The sequence below is a fragment of the Eucyclogobius newberryi genome, unplaced genomic scaffold (genome assembly GCF_026437365.1).
Source record: "Eucyclogobius newberryi isolate DKJ021-1_F unplaced genomic scaffold, fEucNew1.0.hap1 SCAF_10, whole genome shotgun sequence".
NCBI classification, from domain to species: Eukaryota; Metazoa; Chordata; class Actinopteri; order Gobiiformes; family Gobiidae; genus Eucyclogobius; species Eucyclogobius newberryi.
The window spans coordinates 24,946,639-24,967,281 of NW_027315724.1; the positions used below are offsets into that span (position 1 = coordinate 24,946,639).

The window sequence follows — 20,643 nt, forward strand, 5'->3', positions numbered from 1 at the left end:
ATCTATGCTCTGTCTGTGGCCAGAATGCAGTGTTGTACTACATCTTGTCATCATATCATTTCAAATGCTTAGCCCCATATAAAAATTTCCTCTCAAATTTTTGTATTTTGATATAATAAAAAAATGAAAAGTTTTATTTGGTGTGATTTGTCTGTTGTGAGAGGTGCAGTTCATTGGCTGTACACATGGGGTAAGTGTTGGGCAGATAAAGGGAGGGATGACAACAGCATTTATGTTTAAGAGCTCTAGCGACTGGGGAAATAAATATCTTTGTCAATAAGGAATCCCAACATTGCCTAAAAGGTAAAACATGATCCAAAGGCACTACATGCTCCACTCTTTCTCTTTTCCCATTGCATTGACTTGGATTTCAACATGTAAAGTCTGCTTCACAACTTCAAACAAAGACGATGTTTAATTATTAACAATTAGACCTTAAGGTTGAGATTTTGCACACAGACAATAAAGAGTGATGGTTGTGTGCACAAACCTAAGCAGGGACAAAAGAAAAAAACACTTGCTCTGCGTGAAAGAGACGTGCCAGAATGACCTTTGAGCTATGTTCAAATTTTGCAGTGCATTCTGGGAAATAATAAACAAAGTAAAGCATCTGCATAAGCCTGAGGACATGAAAGAGCCACAGTCCATGTGTGTGACTTAATAATACTCTATGTAGGTGTGTCAGACGTGGTTAGTCTAGTTTAGACTTTTAATGACTCATTTGTGAATATAACAACAGTATATTTCATAGGATGCAGCTTTAACCGGTGCATAAATGGCTCTAAAGGTGAGGGAAGGTGGTGGATTCTTTAATAAAGGGTAATATAATATTTGTTGGAGAAGAAGATGCCCGGTGCCCACTGCTGCCACCCACCTCCACGGATTATGTAACGCGTAAAGCATTACCTAACCCAACACTCTCACCACACACTGTGCTTTTCCACGTCATATACACACATTCACCAGCACCGTATTCACCAGCAGCGCGCCCGGACGTCACAAAGAAAAGGACCCGAGACCCCCAGAGGCGAGAAAGAACCACCCGCGCGCGCGACCCCGTCATGCCTCGCGCGCTCCCGTGGCCGGCTGTGCAGTTCCTCAGCGGCGGACAGCAGCGAGACAGCCCACGCGCGGCTCATCCCAAATGTCGCAGCGAAGACTAAACGCGTACTAACAACCCCAAAAGAAAACACAAAAAAAAACAAAAAAACAACAACAACCCTGCAGCATCCTTTTCGTTTACGTGGGCGGTTCTGATCGGCTTCGTGTGAGCGCGCGCGCGCGCGCGGGTCTTCCACGGCGATGCGCACCAAATGTTCCCTCGTCGAGAAGAAGCGGCGTAAAGTGGAGGACGAGGCGGCGGTCCGCAGCGACGCGCACCACCACAGGTAAGCGAAGGGTCCCGGGGCACGTACGAGGGGGGCGTCCCTGTGGCTCGTTTGGGCGCGCGCGACGTGCCGTGATGGAGGTGCTATAAAACGATCCAGCCAATCAGCTTTGAAGTTGGCAGAGGTGGCCCACATGTGTCAGGCCCAACAGGTCAGAGCCTGGTCAGAGTCCACGAGAGGAGCAACTTTACCCCCCTGACTTCCTGCTCCACGTCACGGCTGCGCTTCACCTGACACACGCACAAACACAAACAGACACTACGCTATTACTGTTGTCAGAATGAGCACCGTCTGTCTATGTGGTAAGCATGTTTAAATTCACTAATATTTCATTCTGTGAGCAACATTGTTCATCGTTTTCCTTTCCATTTCCTCATATCTTATTTGCAGCTATGGGGAAGTGAGATATTAATATTTGTCCACATCAGGTGTGAATCTGTGAAAGAATGTTGCGTAATGATATTTATTTTGCCAGTTTATGTAGAACTCTAGAACTGGACCAATAAGCAAAGTATTATTATTTATTACTTTACGCTACAATTACTGCTACTATATAAGCTCACTTTTCAGGAACAGGTCTTACTGCAGCCTTACCAGTGACGTACCACTGGATTTGTTGATTAAATATTTGTTGATTAAATACTTTCTTGTCCCAGACATAATCACGGACCGGCTGTCCGCCCGGGCTCAGTTGAGCTGTGTCACCAACCCCAATGTGAGCTGAAATAAAGTTAATCTCACTCTGTTAGATTTCAAGAAGATTAACGGACCATATGACCCCAACTGCTCCTCCCGTCAGTGCAAACGTAGCAGCCTCAAGTGAAGCCGTCGTCCATCAGCACCAAAAGCACAATTGGATATGCAAAAGGTGAAGACGCTGGTCAAAAAGTTCATCGCAGGGAATTGTCCCAGTCGCTGTGTCATCCTAGGTCTGTCCAGATGATATCTCCCCGCGATGGACGATGGGGGTTGCCATGACAACCGCAGACCTCTCGCCTCCATGTTTGTTGCCTGGGCTGACTGCATTCCCACACTGAGGACTAGCTTTAGCATAACATTGAGCATGTCACTGACTCCGGGGGCACGCTCAATGTTGTGCTAAAGCTAGTCCTCAGTGTTCTTACTATATTATGCATGCGTTTTTCCTGAAGGCATTTAAACTACATTTTTGTTACATCTTGTGTTTAGTGTAGGAACTGTCAGGACATAGACTCACCTATTATGTAATATCCTACTCATTTCTATCTGCTGAGGGCAACTTGATTCGTTAAACAATGAGTTAGAGGTGGGCAATCAAAACATAGATATAATTGTGAATGTTGTTTTAAGATATACACAATGAAAAGAGCTGAGAAATAAAAGTTTATTTGTAATCCCAAAAAATTATATGGTGATATGTTGCACTTTTGTTGCTAATTTTACCGTCATTTCACATTTATTTGATACTTAAACCACAACTAATGTATTTAAAGCAATGTTTTATCACATTTCTGCTGGATTGACAAAATATCATCTGAATATTGTTATATTGAGATTATTTTTTGCCAATAACGCCCAGGAAATATGTAGATACACAAGATATTATAAGTGGGCAAGACAACATTTAGAACTATATTCACACACACACACACACACACAAACATGTAAGAGGATGCATTAGTAACATCAATGCAGCGTTAGCAAATGGCACAGTGTGTAAGATGTGTATTGTAAGATGGCTACTGTCCTTGTCCTTATGTGGTCCTTCGTCTCACGTGATAAAGGAGCTGTGACTCATTTGGACACATCTGCTGTTTGGTTGTTGCCTCAAACACATACATGATACTGTACGTCGGCGGCCATTTTTTCATGTCCTTGGCCTTGCTGAAACCAGATTTTTTAAAAAGAGTGGGTGAGATTGTGTAGGCTGGCCTATTTTTCTTTAGAAACGTCATGTAGGTCATCCGATAGCACAAAGGCTTTGTTATTATGTGTTGCTTTATTTGTCCGCCATAAAATATGATTATCTTTGAGCAATCTATTTGACTTGTGTCTATATCGGTCCTCTGAGTGACAGCAACGACAGGAAGAAGCCATGTTTGAGTTCTTCACAGTGTGTCAAGATTGCCTTTGTTTCCTTTTTTCAATGCAGAAAAGGCTTTTTATAGTTTTATAGTCACGTGATGATCTTTTTATAGAACAAGGTACTGCTGATCTTTTTGTTTTGTGTGCTTTTGAAATGATTCTAGTTATGTCTCTTTGCTTGCATTGTTTTTTAAGTGTAGCACTGGTGAAATACTCGTTATCTGAGGACTCAGTGGAAAGTCACCCATATTCTTGGTTGTTTTCGGGATTAATTGGTATGTGTGATGCTGCATTTTTAAGCCAATGAGACCCAAAGTTGTTCTGATATGCACCTACCCTGGAATGTGTGACATAGAACAAAGTATGAAAGTGAATGCTACATCACACACCACATCATCTCGTCTTCACCGTGTAAGCCATGGCAGACATTGCACCTTCATGCCTGTTTATGGGGATATCTGGAACTTCTGCCCGTTCAAAAGATATATTTAGTTTTGAATTGTTAAAGGAGACGTGTTCCACTTCATTCCAGGTAGTGTTGAACCATAACATACGTAGATTGTCATTTTGCATTTTGTTCATTGTAAACCACAATATTAGTAACAGGTCTCTCCACAGTGACATTTCACCAAAACACCAAAATAAGCAGCAGCATTTACCGTATTTTCCGGACTATAAGTCGCACTGGAGTATAAATCGCACCAGCCCCATGCATAATAGAGAAGAAAAAAACATATATAAGTTGCATTTTAGTATGTGAAAATGAAGTGTGAAAATAACAAATAATATCACATATAAGTCGCTCCGGAGTATAAGTAAGTATGAGCATAAGTATATAAGTATAAATATAAGTAAAGGTCACACCCTGGTCAAAACTATGAAAAAAAGGTGCGACTTATAGTCCGGAAAATACAGGTACATGCTTTTATTTTTGAAAAGTGGCTACGTGACATTTTAGAACGCTACATGTATCTAGTCTGATTCTTTCTAATAATTGCTACTAAGGTTCAGGGAGGAGGGCAAAGATAGGGGGTAGGTAAAAACAGGATTCGAGTCTCACAATTACCCAAACATGCAGGAATCAAAATACAACTTTGACTTCACTATTGATGAGGAAACACAAGGTTAAAAGCTCATTATATTCGTCATCTTTTAAAATCCAATAGATTATAAAACATCAGACAGATTTTACAAAAACTAATCAAATCGACTTTAATACATTGTCCAGATGATGACCTTTGAAACAATGGCTCACTCCTGGACAAATGAAGCATCACATCAACATAAATATAATATTGTTCTTTAGTCTTGTGAAATGAAACCCATAAAATCTCAAATTACAAAACCAGTCAGCCTTCCCTGCAGCACAACATGTTCTCACACAGGGAAACATTCACACAGGTTTAGTTTAGTCAGCCATAGTGCTATTTGACATGAATCTTGTCCCTGACTGTAGACAAGATCTGTCTAATCTTGCAAAGACAAAATATTTGTGCCAAGATTATCATTATTAGTTTAGATGAACTGGGACAGTGCACATTAATCAACATTTATGTAAATATGCCAGTAGCTGTAGTTTAGCTAGTTTCCAACTGTAGTCCCAGGCAAGGTATAAAATGCCAGCCATACACAAAATATACATTTTATACAGTACAATTAGGATTAGTATACAAATATAAGAGATTTTTATACTATACTATAATATGATTTTTATACTATACTATTAGGAATCCATATAAAAACAGATTACTGGGTGGAAATCTGCAAGAGCACAAAAATATACAACAAGTATGTCAACAACATAACATGATTGAGCCATGTTATTGTCATGATGTTCTTACTTGTCCTACATGCACAGAGTAGTACTCAACACCACAATGTACAATGCATACCTAGTGTATTTTGAATAATTGTCTTATTATCATAGGACACTCGCGAGTTCATTTCAAACTGAACCTTATCTTTAGATGCAAAGCTTAAAATATATATATAATAATCACATTTACTTTTATTGGTAACTGGGATCTTGTGTTGCATTATCATGATGTTCTATGTTTTTTTTTTACAATACATACCAAAGAGAAAATGAACTCTTGGACTCTGAAGGCTTGTGACATGTAAATATTCGCAAAAAATATACATTATATACAGTACAATTAGGATTATCTTAAAAATATAAGATATTTTTATACTGTACTATATTACGATTTTTATACTATACCAGATTACAGGGTGAAAATATGCAGTTAGGATTACATTTAGGATTATCTTAAAATGTATATATATTAATTACATTTACCTTTATTGATAACTGGGATCTTGTGTTGCATTATCATGATGTTCTATGTTTATACATATCAAAGAGAAAATGAACTCTTGGACTCTGAAGGCTTGTGACATGTAAATATTCGTAATGCACGGCTTCACTTTATAAATAATTGAACAGGTTTAAATGGATGGAATTGGTAATAGCTGTTCATCTCAGTCTAATGGTTTAGTGGGCTGTGGCAAACCTTTTGTATACTGTGTAGACTTGGAGGCCATGCATGCATTATCAGTCGAAGCAGCTCTCATCTCTGTGTCATGATGTCGACACAGATTACCGTCGGGGGCATGTGTGTGTGTGTGTGTGTGTGTGTGCGCTCGTGTGTGTGAGAATCGCAGCCTTGAGAGAATCACTGCAGCCTCCAGTGGGTTGACGTCGGCCGGCTCCACGTCTCTGTGCTCTCGTACTCTCACACACCCATCTCTGCCCCTCCCTCCGTGTGTGTCCTCCTCAGCAGGCTGTTGCAATAAGCCGCCATCATGGAGGCTGGATGTGTGGTTGCCGCGGTGATTGAGAATGCTGCCCAGGGAGCCCAGGGAGAACCAGGAAGTGGCGACGTCCTCGGGGGGTGAGTTATTACCGTGCATCTAACCTCTATGCTTGTGTCATAAATTGTGTAAAGTCGTGTAGTTTAGCAAAAAAGTCTGATATGTTGTTCATATGATGTAACATGGCTCAGCATCCCTTCTGCATCAGGAATATAATGAACTGACAGCTGCTTTATGTCATGATTATGTGATTGTTGTAGGTTTACTGGGAATTTAAAATGGTGGTCTCTTTAACATTAACATCCCTTGACTTTAAAAGTATCTGGGACATTAAACTCCTGAAATAGAAGATACTTTTGGAATGTGCTTTTGGCAGCGGGAAAAAAGGCTTTCACAAAGAAATGCCTGACACAGAATGAACCAACTGTTAAGGACTGTGCTCAAATTACAATGGGCATTTATAAAATGGGAAAAATATTTAAAAATGTACCAATAATTGGTACAAATGGGACAAATAATATTTGTTTGTGTTTATGTTGTAAATACATACATAAATGCATTTTAGACCCAACTGCTCACAGAAATGCTGTATAACATAATTCTTACTAATATTTATATTTTCTTTGGATGCCCAAAAATGTTTCATCATCAGATTCTAGTCGATTGTGAACACAAACTTCTTCAGTTATTATTGTGACAGTGGAGAAAAAAACATTAAGCTTCAGTAGATACTACATTCCTTTGTCTTCATCTGATCCGGCTCAGTCCCTACAATGAGCCATAGGCGTCTGTCTGTCCTCTCTTTGTTCATCACTAAATTGAGCACAGTGGACCTCACCCTTCACTTCTGAATGCATTTGAGTCACTTTTCAAGTAGAAGATTTCTAAAGCATTCCCTTGTGGGCGGATAACCTTTATGACTCCGAATAGACAAGGGCTTTGATTCTCTACAGAAGTCTTTGACTTTAGGTTTTCAGCCAGAAATAAAATCTTCAATAATGCAATCCTCAAAACATGTATTCTCCTTTTTGTATAAATATATCTACAGTAGAAAATACAGTGTTACTGTCTCTCAATTGCTCCCTCTGGTGTACTCCAAAAATACTACAAATCATATTAACCATGCATTTTGTAGAAAACATGATTTTACATATTAAATAAAGTATTTTATTGTGTACAGAGATGTGCTGCCATGTTCAGACCAGGACAAATCTGAAGGCTCAACTCAAGCTGCCAACAGTAATCCTCTGGAGGAGAAACAAGAACGAGAGACACCCAGTGCCCTGGTACATGCCCACACCAGTCTGACTCATCCCTCACTAAAACACACAGTACAAACAGACAGGGTTAGCCTTAGCATGCTAGCTGTTCATTTCCACTGAAGGTTATTGGGTTCAACTATGCTTTGCTAAGAATGCATTTGAAGTGTTTAGAGAGTAAAAAACAGATATCAATATAGAATTCAATGAGCAAATTCTACCCCTTGTTTTAGTTGATAGTTATAACAGTATATTTACAACTTGCTTTTATCGACTACTTTGATGATCTTTTTGAATACATGTACAATGCCCTTTTTGGTTGGACAGACGCCCACTGATGGGACCACAGAGCCCCCAGAGCCCCTCCTGCGTTCCTGTGTCAGCACGGCCAGCATGAAAGTCAAGAACATGAAGAAGTAGGTTCTCCCTGTGACAGAGCTGCTGCTATTATGGGCTGTAAACCAGGACTCTTATCCAGGCCAGTGTAACAGAGGCCAGTAGCGTGACTCTCAGGACCATGTGATTTGTCCACCTGAATCACCATAGAAACTCTTCATGTGTGATGTGTGTGCTTTGTTTTGTAGGTTGACGTTCCCTAGAGGTCACTTCCCCAAGTTGGCAGAGTGTGCTCATTTTCACTATGAAACAGTGGATTTTGGGAGTGTTCAGGTGATTTGTTTTTTTCACTTTCATATGCAACATAAAAGAACACAAAACAGAAACATGACACAGCGAGGGAACATTTAAACATCTAAACTGTACTAAACATGCAGTCCAGCGTATATGTAAAAGTTGGTCCAAAGTAACATTTATCTATCTTCAAACCATGTCTATTTAAATGTTATTATTTACCAAACATTTTAATACAGCCTTACTAATAATAAGAATAAGATTATTTTTACTCAGCTACACCCGGCCGTGGTAACGTTTTATAATAAGGGATAAGTTCATCACAGCTGTAAGACTTTTAAAATCAAGATGAATCATATTTGTTCAAAAGGTCTCAAAATTGGAGAATGTTATTTATTCATAGTAGGTTTAATGTCATCTACAAAATCACATAGAATCATGGTAGTTCCTGATAAATAACAGTAAACTAATGTATTAATACATCATAAATAAATGCATGAATATATCAGTAGTTGATGCATGATAATGTCCCCTTATTATAAAACGTTACCACAGCTTTTTGTCTTCTTTTTTTGCTCTAGAAACAAAGTAATATCCTCTGGTTTTATATAACAGTACACTATTAGCTCTGCCGCCACATATTACTACTTATGTACTATAATGCAACCATAATAACAATAGCCTCACTTAGTAGTGACTCACTTGGTCACAGATGGAAACATATTTTACTGTATGTAATGCTTTACAAAATAATGCTGTCCATAAACAGTCTTTCCAAAACAGTACTTCAGCAAAGCTTTGTTCATCCTTAGTGCAGTTCAGTGTTCCTGCCAGCAGAGAGCAGCAACCTCTCACTGAGAGTATTGGCTGTTCAGACAAAAGACCACATGAGCAAAACAAAAACAGTCCATGCATCCCTCCACGCTCCAGACATGTGATTCACTGTAGCAAAACCCATCCTCAATCCCATGATGCCACAGCTCTGTTTGGCCAAACTGCCCCGCTGCGGTTGCCATGACTTCATGACAGCTTTATCTGCACAGCGAGAGGAAGTGAGCTGCTATAGCTGGCAGTTTGACTGACCTTGGAGTGCTGCACAAAGACAAGGCTAGTGTGAGTTAGTGGGCATGAGGGACTGACTTAACACTGTCTCCAGGCCCGGGTCCAGAGCAGACTGAGGGTACGTCCGAGTATCAAAGGGACGTCAAGTGCAATTATTTTTACACTCCTTAACCTGTAAATGAGGGTCCGACTATCTCTAGCGTCTAGACAACTAAACCCTACTTTCTGGTATCTTAATTTAGTAAAGAGAGATGTCTTACCAATGTAAAACCAACCAATGGTCAAAAATGCAATATGTGTCTATGTCAGTGTTGACCTTATATCTACCAACTCCTTTATGACTAGGGATGCGAATGTAGACTAGCTCAGACAAGAAAGGGGGGGTTGCATAATGAGTTGGGGGTGGATTGAATGGAAGAGGTAGGGATGAGGGAAGACTCCTCTTTAGCATCCTCATTATTTCCGTTTGCGGTGAATGGACCAGTGCTCATAGTCAGCCAAGGCACTGTGAATGATCGCTTTACGTAACATGGTAACGGGATAGGAGAGTGAGGAGTAGCATTTTAAACTCGTCAACCCATTATTTGTCTGGTCGAGAACGTTTTTGAACTCCGGGATGGCAGCTGAGCACGAGGGTAGAGGCACGTGGCGGTCCCAGATGCTGTAGTTGCAGGAATTGTTTAGGTAGGTGGATAAAATGACTTGGAATCTTTGGGATAGCTTCTTGTTTTGATATTCCTTTAGAGTACAAAGATATGTGTGTGTGGCGAGTGCTTTGCTGAATGTGCTGTAAATTGGACAAAATGACTGAGTGAGTGTTATCTGTTAGTTAAACTTGCTCACGCACCAAAATTAGGACAAAACAGCCAGTTGAAGACTAAACTAGGGATAGAACATGTAACTAAAACAAGTGTACACCAGAACTAGACTGTAGGGTGTGTTAAAGAGCGCCGTTCTTTCAAGCCGCTTCATCAATCAAAACCGGGTCAAGGAATTCATTCAAATGTTGTGATCGGTACATTTTGTGAATTCACCACTTACTTTATCCCTACTAGAATCAGGAACATTGTCTGAAATGTAACTGTTTCTCTGATACTTCGTTTAGTAAGTAGTTTTTATGGTGGTCTCAGTTTTAGGCTGCTTTGCTGTATTATTTTAACTAGGTCACTGTGTGTTGTATAATATTGGATCTGGAGGAACTGCTGCAAGTTATAAATAATCAGAAGTTCCCTCGGCTTCGGGCCTTAGTTTAGTTTGAAGTATCTTGTCAATCAATGTGTTCCCAAACCTCTGTACTGTATTTTTGGAAGTCTGCCGTATGACAATAAAACAACAAGAAACAAATGTGTGTTAAAACTACTTTGCATCCCACGCTTATCCCAGCGGTTTAAATTAAACCATTAGAGATTTAGAGATTATGTTTTTGTATCAGTTGTTTTAACACTTACTTACTTTCTTTCCTATTTCACATTTTTGTCTTAGTTGGTCCTCAAAGAAGATCAAAGTGAAGGGCCAAAAGCAAATTTGGATTCCAAAGACCTGGTCTACCTGGCTCAAATCACCTGCCAGGTAATTTGGCAAAAATCCCTTGCCTCCACTAATAGTACTAGTATTAAACAGATGATTACTAATGAATGAAAACCACCCATAACCAAACAGTCAGGGCACCCATATCAAGCCTTGTTTTTGACTCTGTTCAAGGGGAAAAATTGGTTGGTGAAGAGGTCGTATGAAGACTTCCGAGTGCTGGACAAACATCTCCACCTGTGCATCTATGACCGTCGCTTCTCCCAACTTACTGAGCTGCCCAAACTTGACCCATCAAAGGACATTGTGGAGGTGATCACAACTTTCTTTTAAAATGACACATCTGCTGAAACGTACTGAATAAACACATGTTTCCTGTAGGCCATTACAAAAATGCTGGCTGCGTACCTGTCCCGCCTCTCAGTCATCGCAGACAATAAGATCAACTGTGGCCCGGTGCTAACATGGATGGAGGTATGCTTTTATTTTTTATTTGCATCTTTTGGGACATGCTTAGAAAACGCTCTGGTAGGGGGGAGGCTGGAATTATTACACTGTCACTTTTGAAAGCAACCCAGGGTGTCTTAAAATTGGATAGCAATGGCAACTAAGGACTGAATTTTGGCTCTGAAAACTGCATTACCGAACCCATTTAATCTTTTGGAATAAAAAAAAGATGTAAGAAGCCAAGACAGAGCTCTAAGGCAGATGAAGTCACTATTTTTAACACAAAAATCGTTAATGCAAATTACTAGTTTTAAAGGGCTGTGAAAAATGGGATATTTTGTGGCATAAACGATTGCATAGAGATACTTTTATAACTACCCATATTAACCAGGCTTCAGTCAGTAGTGAGTCAGTGAAGGAATTTACCACAGGTTACATCTCCATGGAGACAAGCAGGTGACTCTGCGCCAGAAAAATCACATAATACATCTTTAAGAGTGATTTGAATGTTTGGCAGTATAAAGAAAGTGAATACACAAGCGCAGGCAAAAGAGAAGACGTATTTTCGAAACCAATTTTTTCCGCCGTTAGATCGACAACAAGGGAAATCACCTGCTAGTTTCAGAGGAAGCTTCAATCAACGTTCCTGCCATCGCTGCTGCCCATGTGACCAAACGCTACGCCGCTCAGGCAACAGACGAGTTAACTTTTGAGGTGACATAATTATACAGATTATTTTATTGCCCATATTTCATACGTACGAGGAGCTTTTACAAATTGTCTTTTTTTGATAGGTTGGGGATATTGTTTCTGTAATTGACATGCCGCCTAAAGAAGACACTGGCTGGTGGAGGGGCAAACATGGATTTCAGGTAAAAAAAAAGAAAAGAAAAACGATGATACATTTGTTTTTTGTGTGACATTAATTTAGAGCGCATTACAATATTTAATCTGAAAAAACACTTCACACGTGTATTTGTCTACCTTCTCATCATACAGGAACGCTTGTATTTTTCTATAATCGTTTCAATCATTTAAATGTGCTTAAGTGTATTTTTTCCATCTTCAGGTTGGTTTCTTCCCTTCTGACTGTGTGGAGCTGATAAATGACAAAATTCCTCCCAGTGTTCAGAGCTCGGTGCCAAAGCCAGGTACATTCATGTTGATAAAGGGCAAGATGCATCTTTTTCTCATAAAATATTAATACTAAAATGCAATTTTTTTGTGCATTATTAGTGTGCAAGAAGCATGGTAAACTCGTGACATTCCTGAGGACTTTCATGAAGTCGAGACCGCCGCCCCAGAAGCTCCGACAGCGAGGCATCCTTCGGGAACGAGTTTTTGGCTGTGATCTGGGTGAACACCTCCACAACTCAGGACATGACGGTACAAACACATTAATTACAGACGCAGGTTTGATGCTGCGGTCAGTTGTGGTCATGTCTGAACGTGTTGTAGTTAAAATTAATTAACATTTCTCGACATGTGCTCCTACGCTTGAGCAACTTTGATTTGTTCATTTTACACCACACAGTGTTGAGTGCCTGTTTTCATCTTAGCAGTTTAATGCAAATCAATGTTGGCCTAAAGACTAGCTGGGTACCACACGCTCTATTATTACATGTCATTAAATTTTGTCTCTGCTTTGTCACTTGTCAATGTCACATTTTGAAGTATTGTTAGCATGGTTATATTGTATAAAGCAGGTGACTCAGACCCTTAACCCTCTCTGACCTGCAGTCCCACAGGTCGTCCAGAGCTGTGCTGAATTTATCGAGAAGCAGGGTGTTGTTGATGGAATATACAGGCTCTCTGGGATATCTTCCAACATCCAGAAACTCAGGTTAGTCGCTTTGTGTTGATGTGGAAACACATGAACTCAGTAATCTACAGTTAATTGCATGTTTTAGTAACTGAATACTTTTCAAATGCAGTTTCCATAGAGATGATGGGCTGCAACATTTAGCTGCAAACTATTAGACATTTTATTTTATATTTTGATTACATATTGCCTTAAATGCTTCCAAAGTTAAAAGCTAAGCCTGCTTCTGTTTGCCTCTCTCTTCTTGTCTGCTTGTGTGCAGACATGAGTTTGACTCAGAGCAGGTTCCGGATCTGACCAGAGATAACTTCAGACAGGACATCCACTCGGTGGGCTCTCTGTGTAAGCTCTACTTCAGAGAGCTGCCCAACCCGCTGCTCACCTATCAGCTCTACGACCGATTCGCAGTAAGGACCAGAGCACACACTTTAAATGGGGTCACTGCATTACATCACTCCTTCTGGGAACAGCAGGGGATGTGCCACAGCAGACCTGATTAAACAAAGCTTAATTTAAAAGTGCAGTGAAACTCTCTTTGCCACCATTGTATTTGTTTTATTCTCTGTCTGCTCAGGAGGCCGTGTCTGCAGCTACTGATGAGGAAAGGCTAGTCAAGATCTACAATGTCATCCAGCAGCTGCCTCCTCCTCACTATAGGTTTGTCTAATGATATCTGTTGCCCCCTGGTGGCAGGAGGTGCATATACCTATATTTATTATAATGGATGAATTTAAGGGCATGCCTTTTACTGCTAATAGAACGGATTATGGCCTCTTTTTGAAATCATTCTTCTGTTATAGGACACTTGAATTCCTGATGAGGCACTTGTCTTGTCTGGCCACATTTAGCCCAGTCACCAGTATGCACACAAAGAACCTGGCCATTGTTTGGGCCCCTAACCTGCTCAGGTGACCATCTACACATCACTGAAATACACATTTGTTGTACTATTTTATATAGTTGAAAGCCAGACCGCTTCTCTGTAAGATAAACTGTTGTGTTGTGTTTCAGGTCTAAACAAATCGAGTCGGCCTGTTTTAGTGGCACAGCAGCTTTCATGGAGGTGCGTATCCAGTCTGTGGTGGTGGAGTTCATCCTCAATAACACCGAGGCTCTATTCAGTCAGAAAATCAACGCCATCATACGTGAAAACAACGGTTAGTCACCTCTAAGAAATATCAAAGTTAGCAGTTTATGTTGGATTGTTTTTTTTTTTTGATACTTAGATATTCATATTGTTAAAAATGAATCAATACATTGTAAACCAAAACATGTTTAATGTATATTTTTAGGGAACAACACTTTAGCCAGACCCAAATCACTGCTGGTCTGTTCCCCATCCACAAAATTACTGTCATTAGAGGAGGCCCAGGCTCGTACTCAGGCCCAGCTGGGGTCTCCAGCCACCACCCCCTGTCTGTCCCACAGCGACTACATCGAGGTGGGAGAGGGGCCTGAAGCTCTGCTCGGGAAGTTCCACACGGTCATAGACCTGCCCATCGAAAAGTATGTATTCCATTGTGCAACCAAAATATAAACTGTATCATACTTCTCAAAATGTTGTTACAAAACCAAAAATTCAAACTCTATTTATTATACAATACTCTGTACCACAATAAATAAAAAAATGAATTAAAAGGAAAAAAAAATGACTAAAAAGAGAATGTTTTTTCAACAGAAATGAGTAGCTTTAAATACAATATTGCCATGCGCTCTTATACTGGAACTAGAACTATTTTTATATCAATATCTGCTCAAATGAGTATTTAGTTTTGATACTAGTTTTAGAATCAATTAGTACCTTGTAATCTTTTTTTTTTAGAACCCTAATATCTTCTTATATCTCTGTATTTCACTGCATGTTTAAAAGTATTCCTCTTTTCTAACAGCCTTAAACGAGCTCCTGTCAAATCTAAAAAATCTCCTGTCGGCAACTGGCTTTCCTTTTTCCATCTGGGCAAATCCAATTCTGTGTCCAAACGAAAACTAAAGCGTCATCCCAGTGAGCCTAACGAGATGAAGAGCATTGCACTGCCGGGTCAGTTTGAAAGTGTCTAACGTTAATAATACATTATATCTTATAGTGGTCTTGATTGAAAGTTGTCTTGATATCATACGCAGGTGGAAGAGGCGACACTGGTACATTGAGATCAACCAAAAGTGAAGAATCTCTGGCCTCTTTGCACAATATCGAAGGTAAGTTATATTATTATGATGTTGATATAAAGAAGGTTGAAGTCTATCAACTCAAGAGTGAATAGGTTTTAGAAAGAATACTTTTCGACACTCATCCACTCATAGCTTCTGCAGTTCTGACGTGGTTCTGGTAAGGAATATATCTGAAAGGAGGAGCTATCTGCACTAAAAATTAAGCATCCTATTTGTCCATTGAACTCCCCTAAGGTTCATACTGTCACCTGACTCATATTTAGCATAATCGTTCTGAAGAAGCTACTTGTACTTTTGAAACTCACTCACTCTAAACTCAACCTGTTGCTTTTTATCTTATATCATTGATACTATGAATAGCACTGTGGTCACAATACTAACATTTCAAACTGTTTTGATACCAAGGAAATGGCCTGATACTCATACTACCCATTTGAAAACTGCAAATATAATATATAGTCAAATGTTTCCTCAAAACTATAGTCGACAGTATAAATATTATTATAATGTGATGTGTAACTAGTTCTGCTAAAGATCAAGACCATTGTTAAAGAAGAATAGAAAGCACAACATTTGTTCCATTTATGTAATTTTTTCAGTCTAAATATCTGCTCAAATTAGCATCTAGTTTTGATGATAGTTCTAGTATTACTTAGTATCAAGTACATTTTTAACAAACCTATTTCACTGGGACAATGTACCGTCATTTTCTCCAGTGCGACCATAAGTCACACCGGAGTATAAGTCCCACCAGCCAAAAAATGCATAATAGAGAAGAAAAAAATATAAGTCGCACTCGAGTATGAAATGCAGTTGCAAGTGTGAAAATAATATCACATATAAGTCGCTCCGGAGTTTAAGATAAGATAATCCTTTATTGTCCACACATTTCGTTAAGTACAAGTATAGATATAAGTATAAGTCGCACCCCGGCCAAAACTATAAAAAAAAAAAATAATACGGTATTAGCCGACATACAAAGACATAAAGTTTGGGTTCTTATTCACCTGTTTTTTTGGTGTTTTTTTTCGAAATTATTTGTTATTCCAATTTACGACTTGACTAAACCGTTAAAAAAAGACCTGATTACTTGAAAATGATAATACCGATCCATTATGAGTTTCTTAAGCAGCACCAACAACATTTTTAAAGTTGAATCCGTCATGTCTTCTTTCTCCCAGGCGATCATCACAGTTATCGGCCCCTACGACCTCGGTCCATCAGCGAGGCTATTTCTGCTGCGGTCAGTAAAGACGACATGCGCTCCTCCAGAAGTAAAGAAGAACTTCGCCCTTACTCTCTACACTCGCCAGCATCTCCGCCGTACCCACAAGAGGACGATCTTGACCTGAGCCCGCCGGCTGTGGGCATCTCCACTCTGGACTTTGACCCCATGTCTTTTCAGTGCAGCAAGAGTGGAAATAAATGGAAGAAGAGTGCGGGATGCTCGAGCGAATCTGAGCCCGTCTCCTCTCCCAACAATAACGCAGACGAGTTCTCCCCCGATCTCAGCCCAGGTATGGACGCGGACGCCAAGCGGTTGCTGAAATCTCCCAAACTCAGGAAGAAGTCGTTCAAGACGCAGGCAGATGTTCAAAATTCCTCGACGGCGTTCGGCAGTTCCACGTCTCCTTCCCCGTGTACGCCTTCGCCTCTGGACGATAAATGCGACGTTAGCGATGGAAAACAGCGTAGACCTCTATATTCTCACTGCAGCCCCATCAGCACAGTGAGCCACGCTTCAGACCTCCCGGACCCAGGTTAGTGTCAAATATGTGTCAAACACCAGTGCATGGTTGGTAAAAACATCCTTATCTAGTTTCTTATGAAAGCTTTTGTGTCTTGTCCCATCATGTCTTGACCATAGCTTTGTTTGTCCTGTCATACTGTAGCGTTGTTTGTCTTATGCCTCCCCAGGAACAGATAGACTTATGAGTTCAGTCTCTGTTCTCCCTCCTCACCCTCCCCTGATGAGCGCTGCACGCAAGCTTGCCTTAGCCCTGGCCGAATCCGCGCAGAGGGCCAGCGGCGGCCCCCAGCGGAGAAACACCTACACCCCTCCTCACCCCCTGCTCCTCCCCAGACAGGACGGCGCCCTGTCCCACGGGACCGGCCAGGAACGACCCGCCAGGCCCTCCATGCTGGATCTCAAAGTGTACTTACAGGAGCAGCGTGGCGGCAACCAGGCGTCCTCGTCGGGACACAGCCCAGCTAAGAGCCACCGCTACCCCGCTCCCGCCCACTTCCTGCCCGCCCACCTCCGACCTGAGCGCGCCACCGACGGACAGGAGAGCTCGAGCAACTTCACACCTAACGTCAGCCCACTGGGATCAGGGAGTCTGGACGAAAGCAGGGACGATTCGCGGCTGGAGGATATGCCTATGGAGCCGACCTATCAGAGCGTAGGAGTGTCCACGCCTACGCAGCCTGTCTGCTCCACTCAGAGCCCTTTGACCTCCCCCGTTTACGTCAACACCGACTCTATAAACGTCTTCAACTTCCGGGCAGTTCTTGCCGAAACCTCTATGCCGACATCTATTGAGCAGGTCCTCCCACGCCCGCTGCATTGCCACTACAGCGCAGAAGAGGACGCGACTGATGACTACGGTTATCTTATTCAAACACGGCAAATGCCTCGCTGCCCTCTGCCCGAAGCGTTGCCAATTCATTTGCAAAAAAGCATATACCGGCAGTCTTCAGAGGGCCATTACTGCGCTTTAGCCTCCAGATACCCTTTGTCACCTCAGAACAGACGTTACTATAAAGATGAGCACGTTGTAAGCGGTTTTCAGCGGTCAAACAGCCAGCAGCAGAGGTCAGACAACAGAGTGGCGGGGCAACCTGCAATCAGGAGAGCGAGATCCTTCCACGCTCCTCAGATTAGCCACTATGAGTTAGCCGAGGGCGAAATGATGCCGCCGGACACTTTATTTTACGTTGAAGCACCCTCGAACCAGGACACAATTTATTCCAGACTAGTTGAAACTGGTTGGCACCCTCCTAGCCAATTAGAGAGTGACCAGCGACACAAGCGGTATCAAGGAGACAGTTCTCAATACTACGCTGAACCCTGCCAACCGACTGGGATTCGCCACAGCCAGTCCTATACGTTACATTCCACTAGAGAAAACGAACAGTCCGACTACTACGCTCAGCCAATTAACAGGGAGCTTTTCATAGAGCGCGATACTGTTGTCTACGAAGCTAGAGATGCTGACGTGTATGAAAGAGTCGTGTATCAACCGTATGGTCGAGAAAGGGGGAAGTCTCAATTTGACAGCCCGAATTCGACAAACCGAGATATTGTGCACACACGCAGCAAGTCCGACCCTGGAAATGCTTACCTGCTTTGTGCCGATAGAATGGAAAGTGTCCAAGCAGCTACCTCCCCAACGTCGCCCCTATCCCAGCAAAGTGAGCCCGAAGTCAGCAAACACCAAGTCAGTTATCGGCAGAGTGTGGAGCCAGGCCAAACCAGGCGCATTCACATTAAAGAGAGCGCCACGCGACAGCTTCACAAAGTCCCTTCGCTCCCAGAAAGGGCTTATCCTAACCTCAAAAACGTCGAGCACAAAAGCCATATACAGGGTTACAACCAGGATCCGCTCGTGATGGCTAATGCTTCGAGTTATTCTGGCATTTTGAAGCCGGGGATTCTCAGACGACCCGGCCGATCGCAGAGCACGAGGGACAACCGACCCCACCAATACCAGGTCAAAACCCAGCTAGAGCCGGAACACCCGGGGTCCTTTTCTCAATCCGGCAGGAGGACTCAGAGCTACAAAGTCAGGCCGACGCAGCATGACTTCACGGAGGGGTATTACGCAGCTCCTAGATCAAAACCTGTGAGAACGAACAAGGCTTTGGCTGGGTTTGTGCAGGCGCAGAGCTGCATGACTCCCAACAGACACAGACTTCTGTCCAAGGCGCTGGGACGAGAGGGTTATTATCTTAGATCTGAAGGTGGAGTCTATGATTGACTGTGATGGAACGTATACGTTTAACTCCATGTCGCTGCCAAAGGAAGGACATGAGCACTTTATCCCCTGCCAGACCAATAGACTGTTTTTGGTTTTCATTCATTCAATTTTTGGGAGATTTGCTTGAATAGGTTATTTTCATATTGTCTTAGAGGCCAGTAAAATGTGCAGCTGAAGTATCTACTATTACGTTGTGGTAACACTGTTGATTGCCTCACAACATGAAACAAATACTGCTACTGTTAAGTGAAATAAATATGCTGAATTAACTTTTAACATGCAAACTTAAGTCGTAATATTAGTACGTTGTGCTGGAGAGCTCATGAATAAATCAAATAAGGTTTTGGGTCCATTTCTTATTCAATTTAGGTTCAACATTTCTGAATTTTGATTTAAAATGGTCTGTGAAAACAACCTATTCTAGGTGCTGCATCCAATTCATTTGCCAGCATCACTGAAAGTGTCAAACTGTGCAACAAGAAGGAAACAAATCCAATATGCCAATATTCTCATTATATAAAGACAATTTATTTTGAACAACATGGAAGTCCAGTTACAACAGGTTTATTTTACATATATATTTCAGAATGTGTAAAAAAGAAAGAAGCACTTTTTGCGCATTATAAACATTTTTGTTTTATAATAACACAGCTATCATGTGGCCAATGTAATGTACATTGTGTTTATAGTTTTTCAGTCTGCTTATATTTCCACATGCACTTTGTACGGATGACAGCTTTGTCTTGGTGAAGACTCTGAATACAGAAGTCAATGCAGTATATTTTTATTTGTACTATACAACTGGCTTTAAAGCATTACAAAATCCTCCATAAGCACTTTTGTGAAAGAATGATGGAAAGACCTCATGATTTCTACCTTTGGCACTGAATAATGCAAGGTTTTGTTCAAAGCCTCCACATGAAGATATGCTAAAAACATAACGCTCATTTGTGAGAAGAGAATGCATTTTGTAACATTGTATGACATTGTGGTTTTGTCAAAGATTGAAAAATATATATTTTACTCTCTTTGAAACCTTTTAAAAACTGTGTTTTAAATGCTGTATAATTTAATTGTTTTAAAATGACATTTCAATGAATATTAGACTGTAAAACTATTCAGTTATGACACGCTAAGTTTGTTAAGTTAGTGACGTCTTCAGAATAAATATATCTTATGAATTGAAAGTTGGTCTTATTGCAAACATTAGAATAAGTACAGAGTTTGAACACTAGATGTCAGTATAACATCATACTGTGTTTCTTTTAAAATGATGGGATAAAATGATGGGATAAAAATGATGGGATAAAATAAACAAAATAAATTATTTCTTAAGGTTTATTATATTGTAGGTTGTTTTGTATTCGTTACTAGTTCATCTTACCATTGTTAAGATTTGTGTTTCAAATGCGTAAAAGCATTTTCTACAAACCTCTTTTTTCTTCTTCTAATTCCACTGATAATTTGCTCTTCACTGAGTG

At 40.9% G+C, this 20,643-nt stretch overlaps 1 protein-coding gene across 2 annotated transcripts; it reads left to right on the forward strand.

Annotated features, from left to right (window-relative positions):
* The first annotated feature begins 1,246 nt into the window (after nucleotides 1-1,246).
* Nucleotides 1,247-20,349, forward strand: arhgap32a (Rho GTPase activating protein 32a). 2 transcript variants are annotated; one of them, XM_072464293.1, is made up of 22 exons: nucleotides 1,247-1,388; nucleotides 6,233-6,346; nucleotides 7,447-7,552; nucleotides 7,853-7,941; nucleotides 8,110-8,194; nucleotides 10,700-10,786; nucleotides 10,919-11,056; nucleotides 11,126-11,218; nucleotides 11,783-11,905; nucleotides 11,986-12,063; nucleotides 12,261-12,342; nucleotides 12,428-12,577; nucleotides 12,932-13,034; nucleotides 13,276-13,420; nucleotides 13,588-13,670; nucleotides 13,814-13,921; nucleotides 14,025-14,170; nucleotides 14,306-14,519; nucleotides 14,903-15,051; nucleotides 15,135-15,209; nucleotides 16,364-16,942; nucleotides 17,100-20,349. In XM_072464293.1, the coding sequence occupies exons 2-22, from the start codon at nucleotides 6,258-6,260 to the stop codon at nucleotides 19,160-19,162; spliced, it is 4,785 nt and encodes a 1,594-aa protein (XP_072320394.1). In that variant the 5' UTR covers nucleotides 1,247-1,388; nucleotides 6,233-6,257; the 3' UTR covers nucleotides 19,163-20,349. The 2 variants fall into 2 exon arrangements, with proteins under 2 accessions (XP_072320394.1, XP_072320396.1); XM_072464295.1 differs by lacking the exons at nucleotides 1,247-1,388; nucleotides 6,233-6,346; nucleotides 7,447-7,552; nucleotides 7,853-7,941; nucleotides 8,110-8,194 and adding an exon at nucleotides 9,819-9,901.
* The last annotated feature ends 294 nt before the right edge of the window (nucleotides 20,350-20,643 follow it).

What these genes read in the sequence shown, in the direction of transcription:
- arhgap32a (XM_072464293.1), top strand. Translation starts at nt 6,258, where the DNA reads ATGGAGGCTGGATGTGTGGTTGCCGCGGTGATTGAGAATGCTGCCCAG. An exon ending in GAGAGACACCCAGTGCCCTG is followed by an intron (nt 7,553 to 7,852) that starts GTACATGCCCAC and finishes TTGGTTGGACAG; the next exon opens with ACGCCCACTGATGGGACCAC. An exon ending in CAGACGAGTTAACTTTTGAG is followed by an intron (nt 11,906 to 11,985) that starts GTGACATAATTA and finishes TTTTTTTGATAG; the next exon opens with GTTGGGGATATTGTTTCTGT.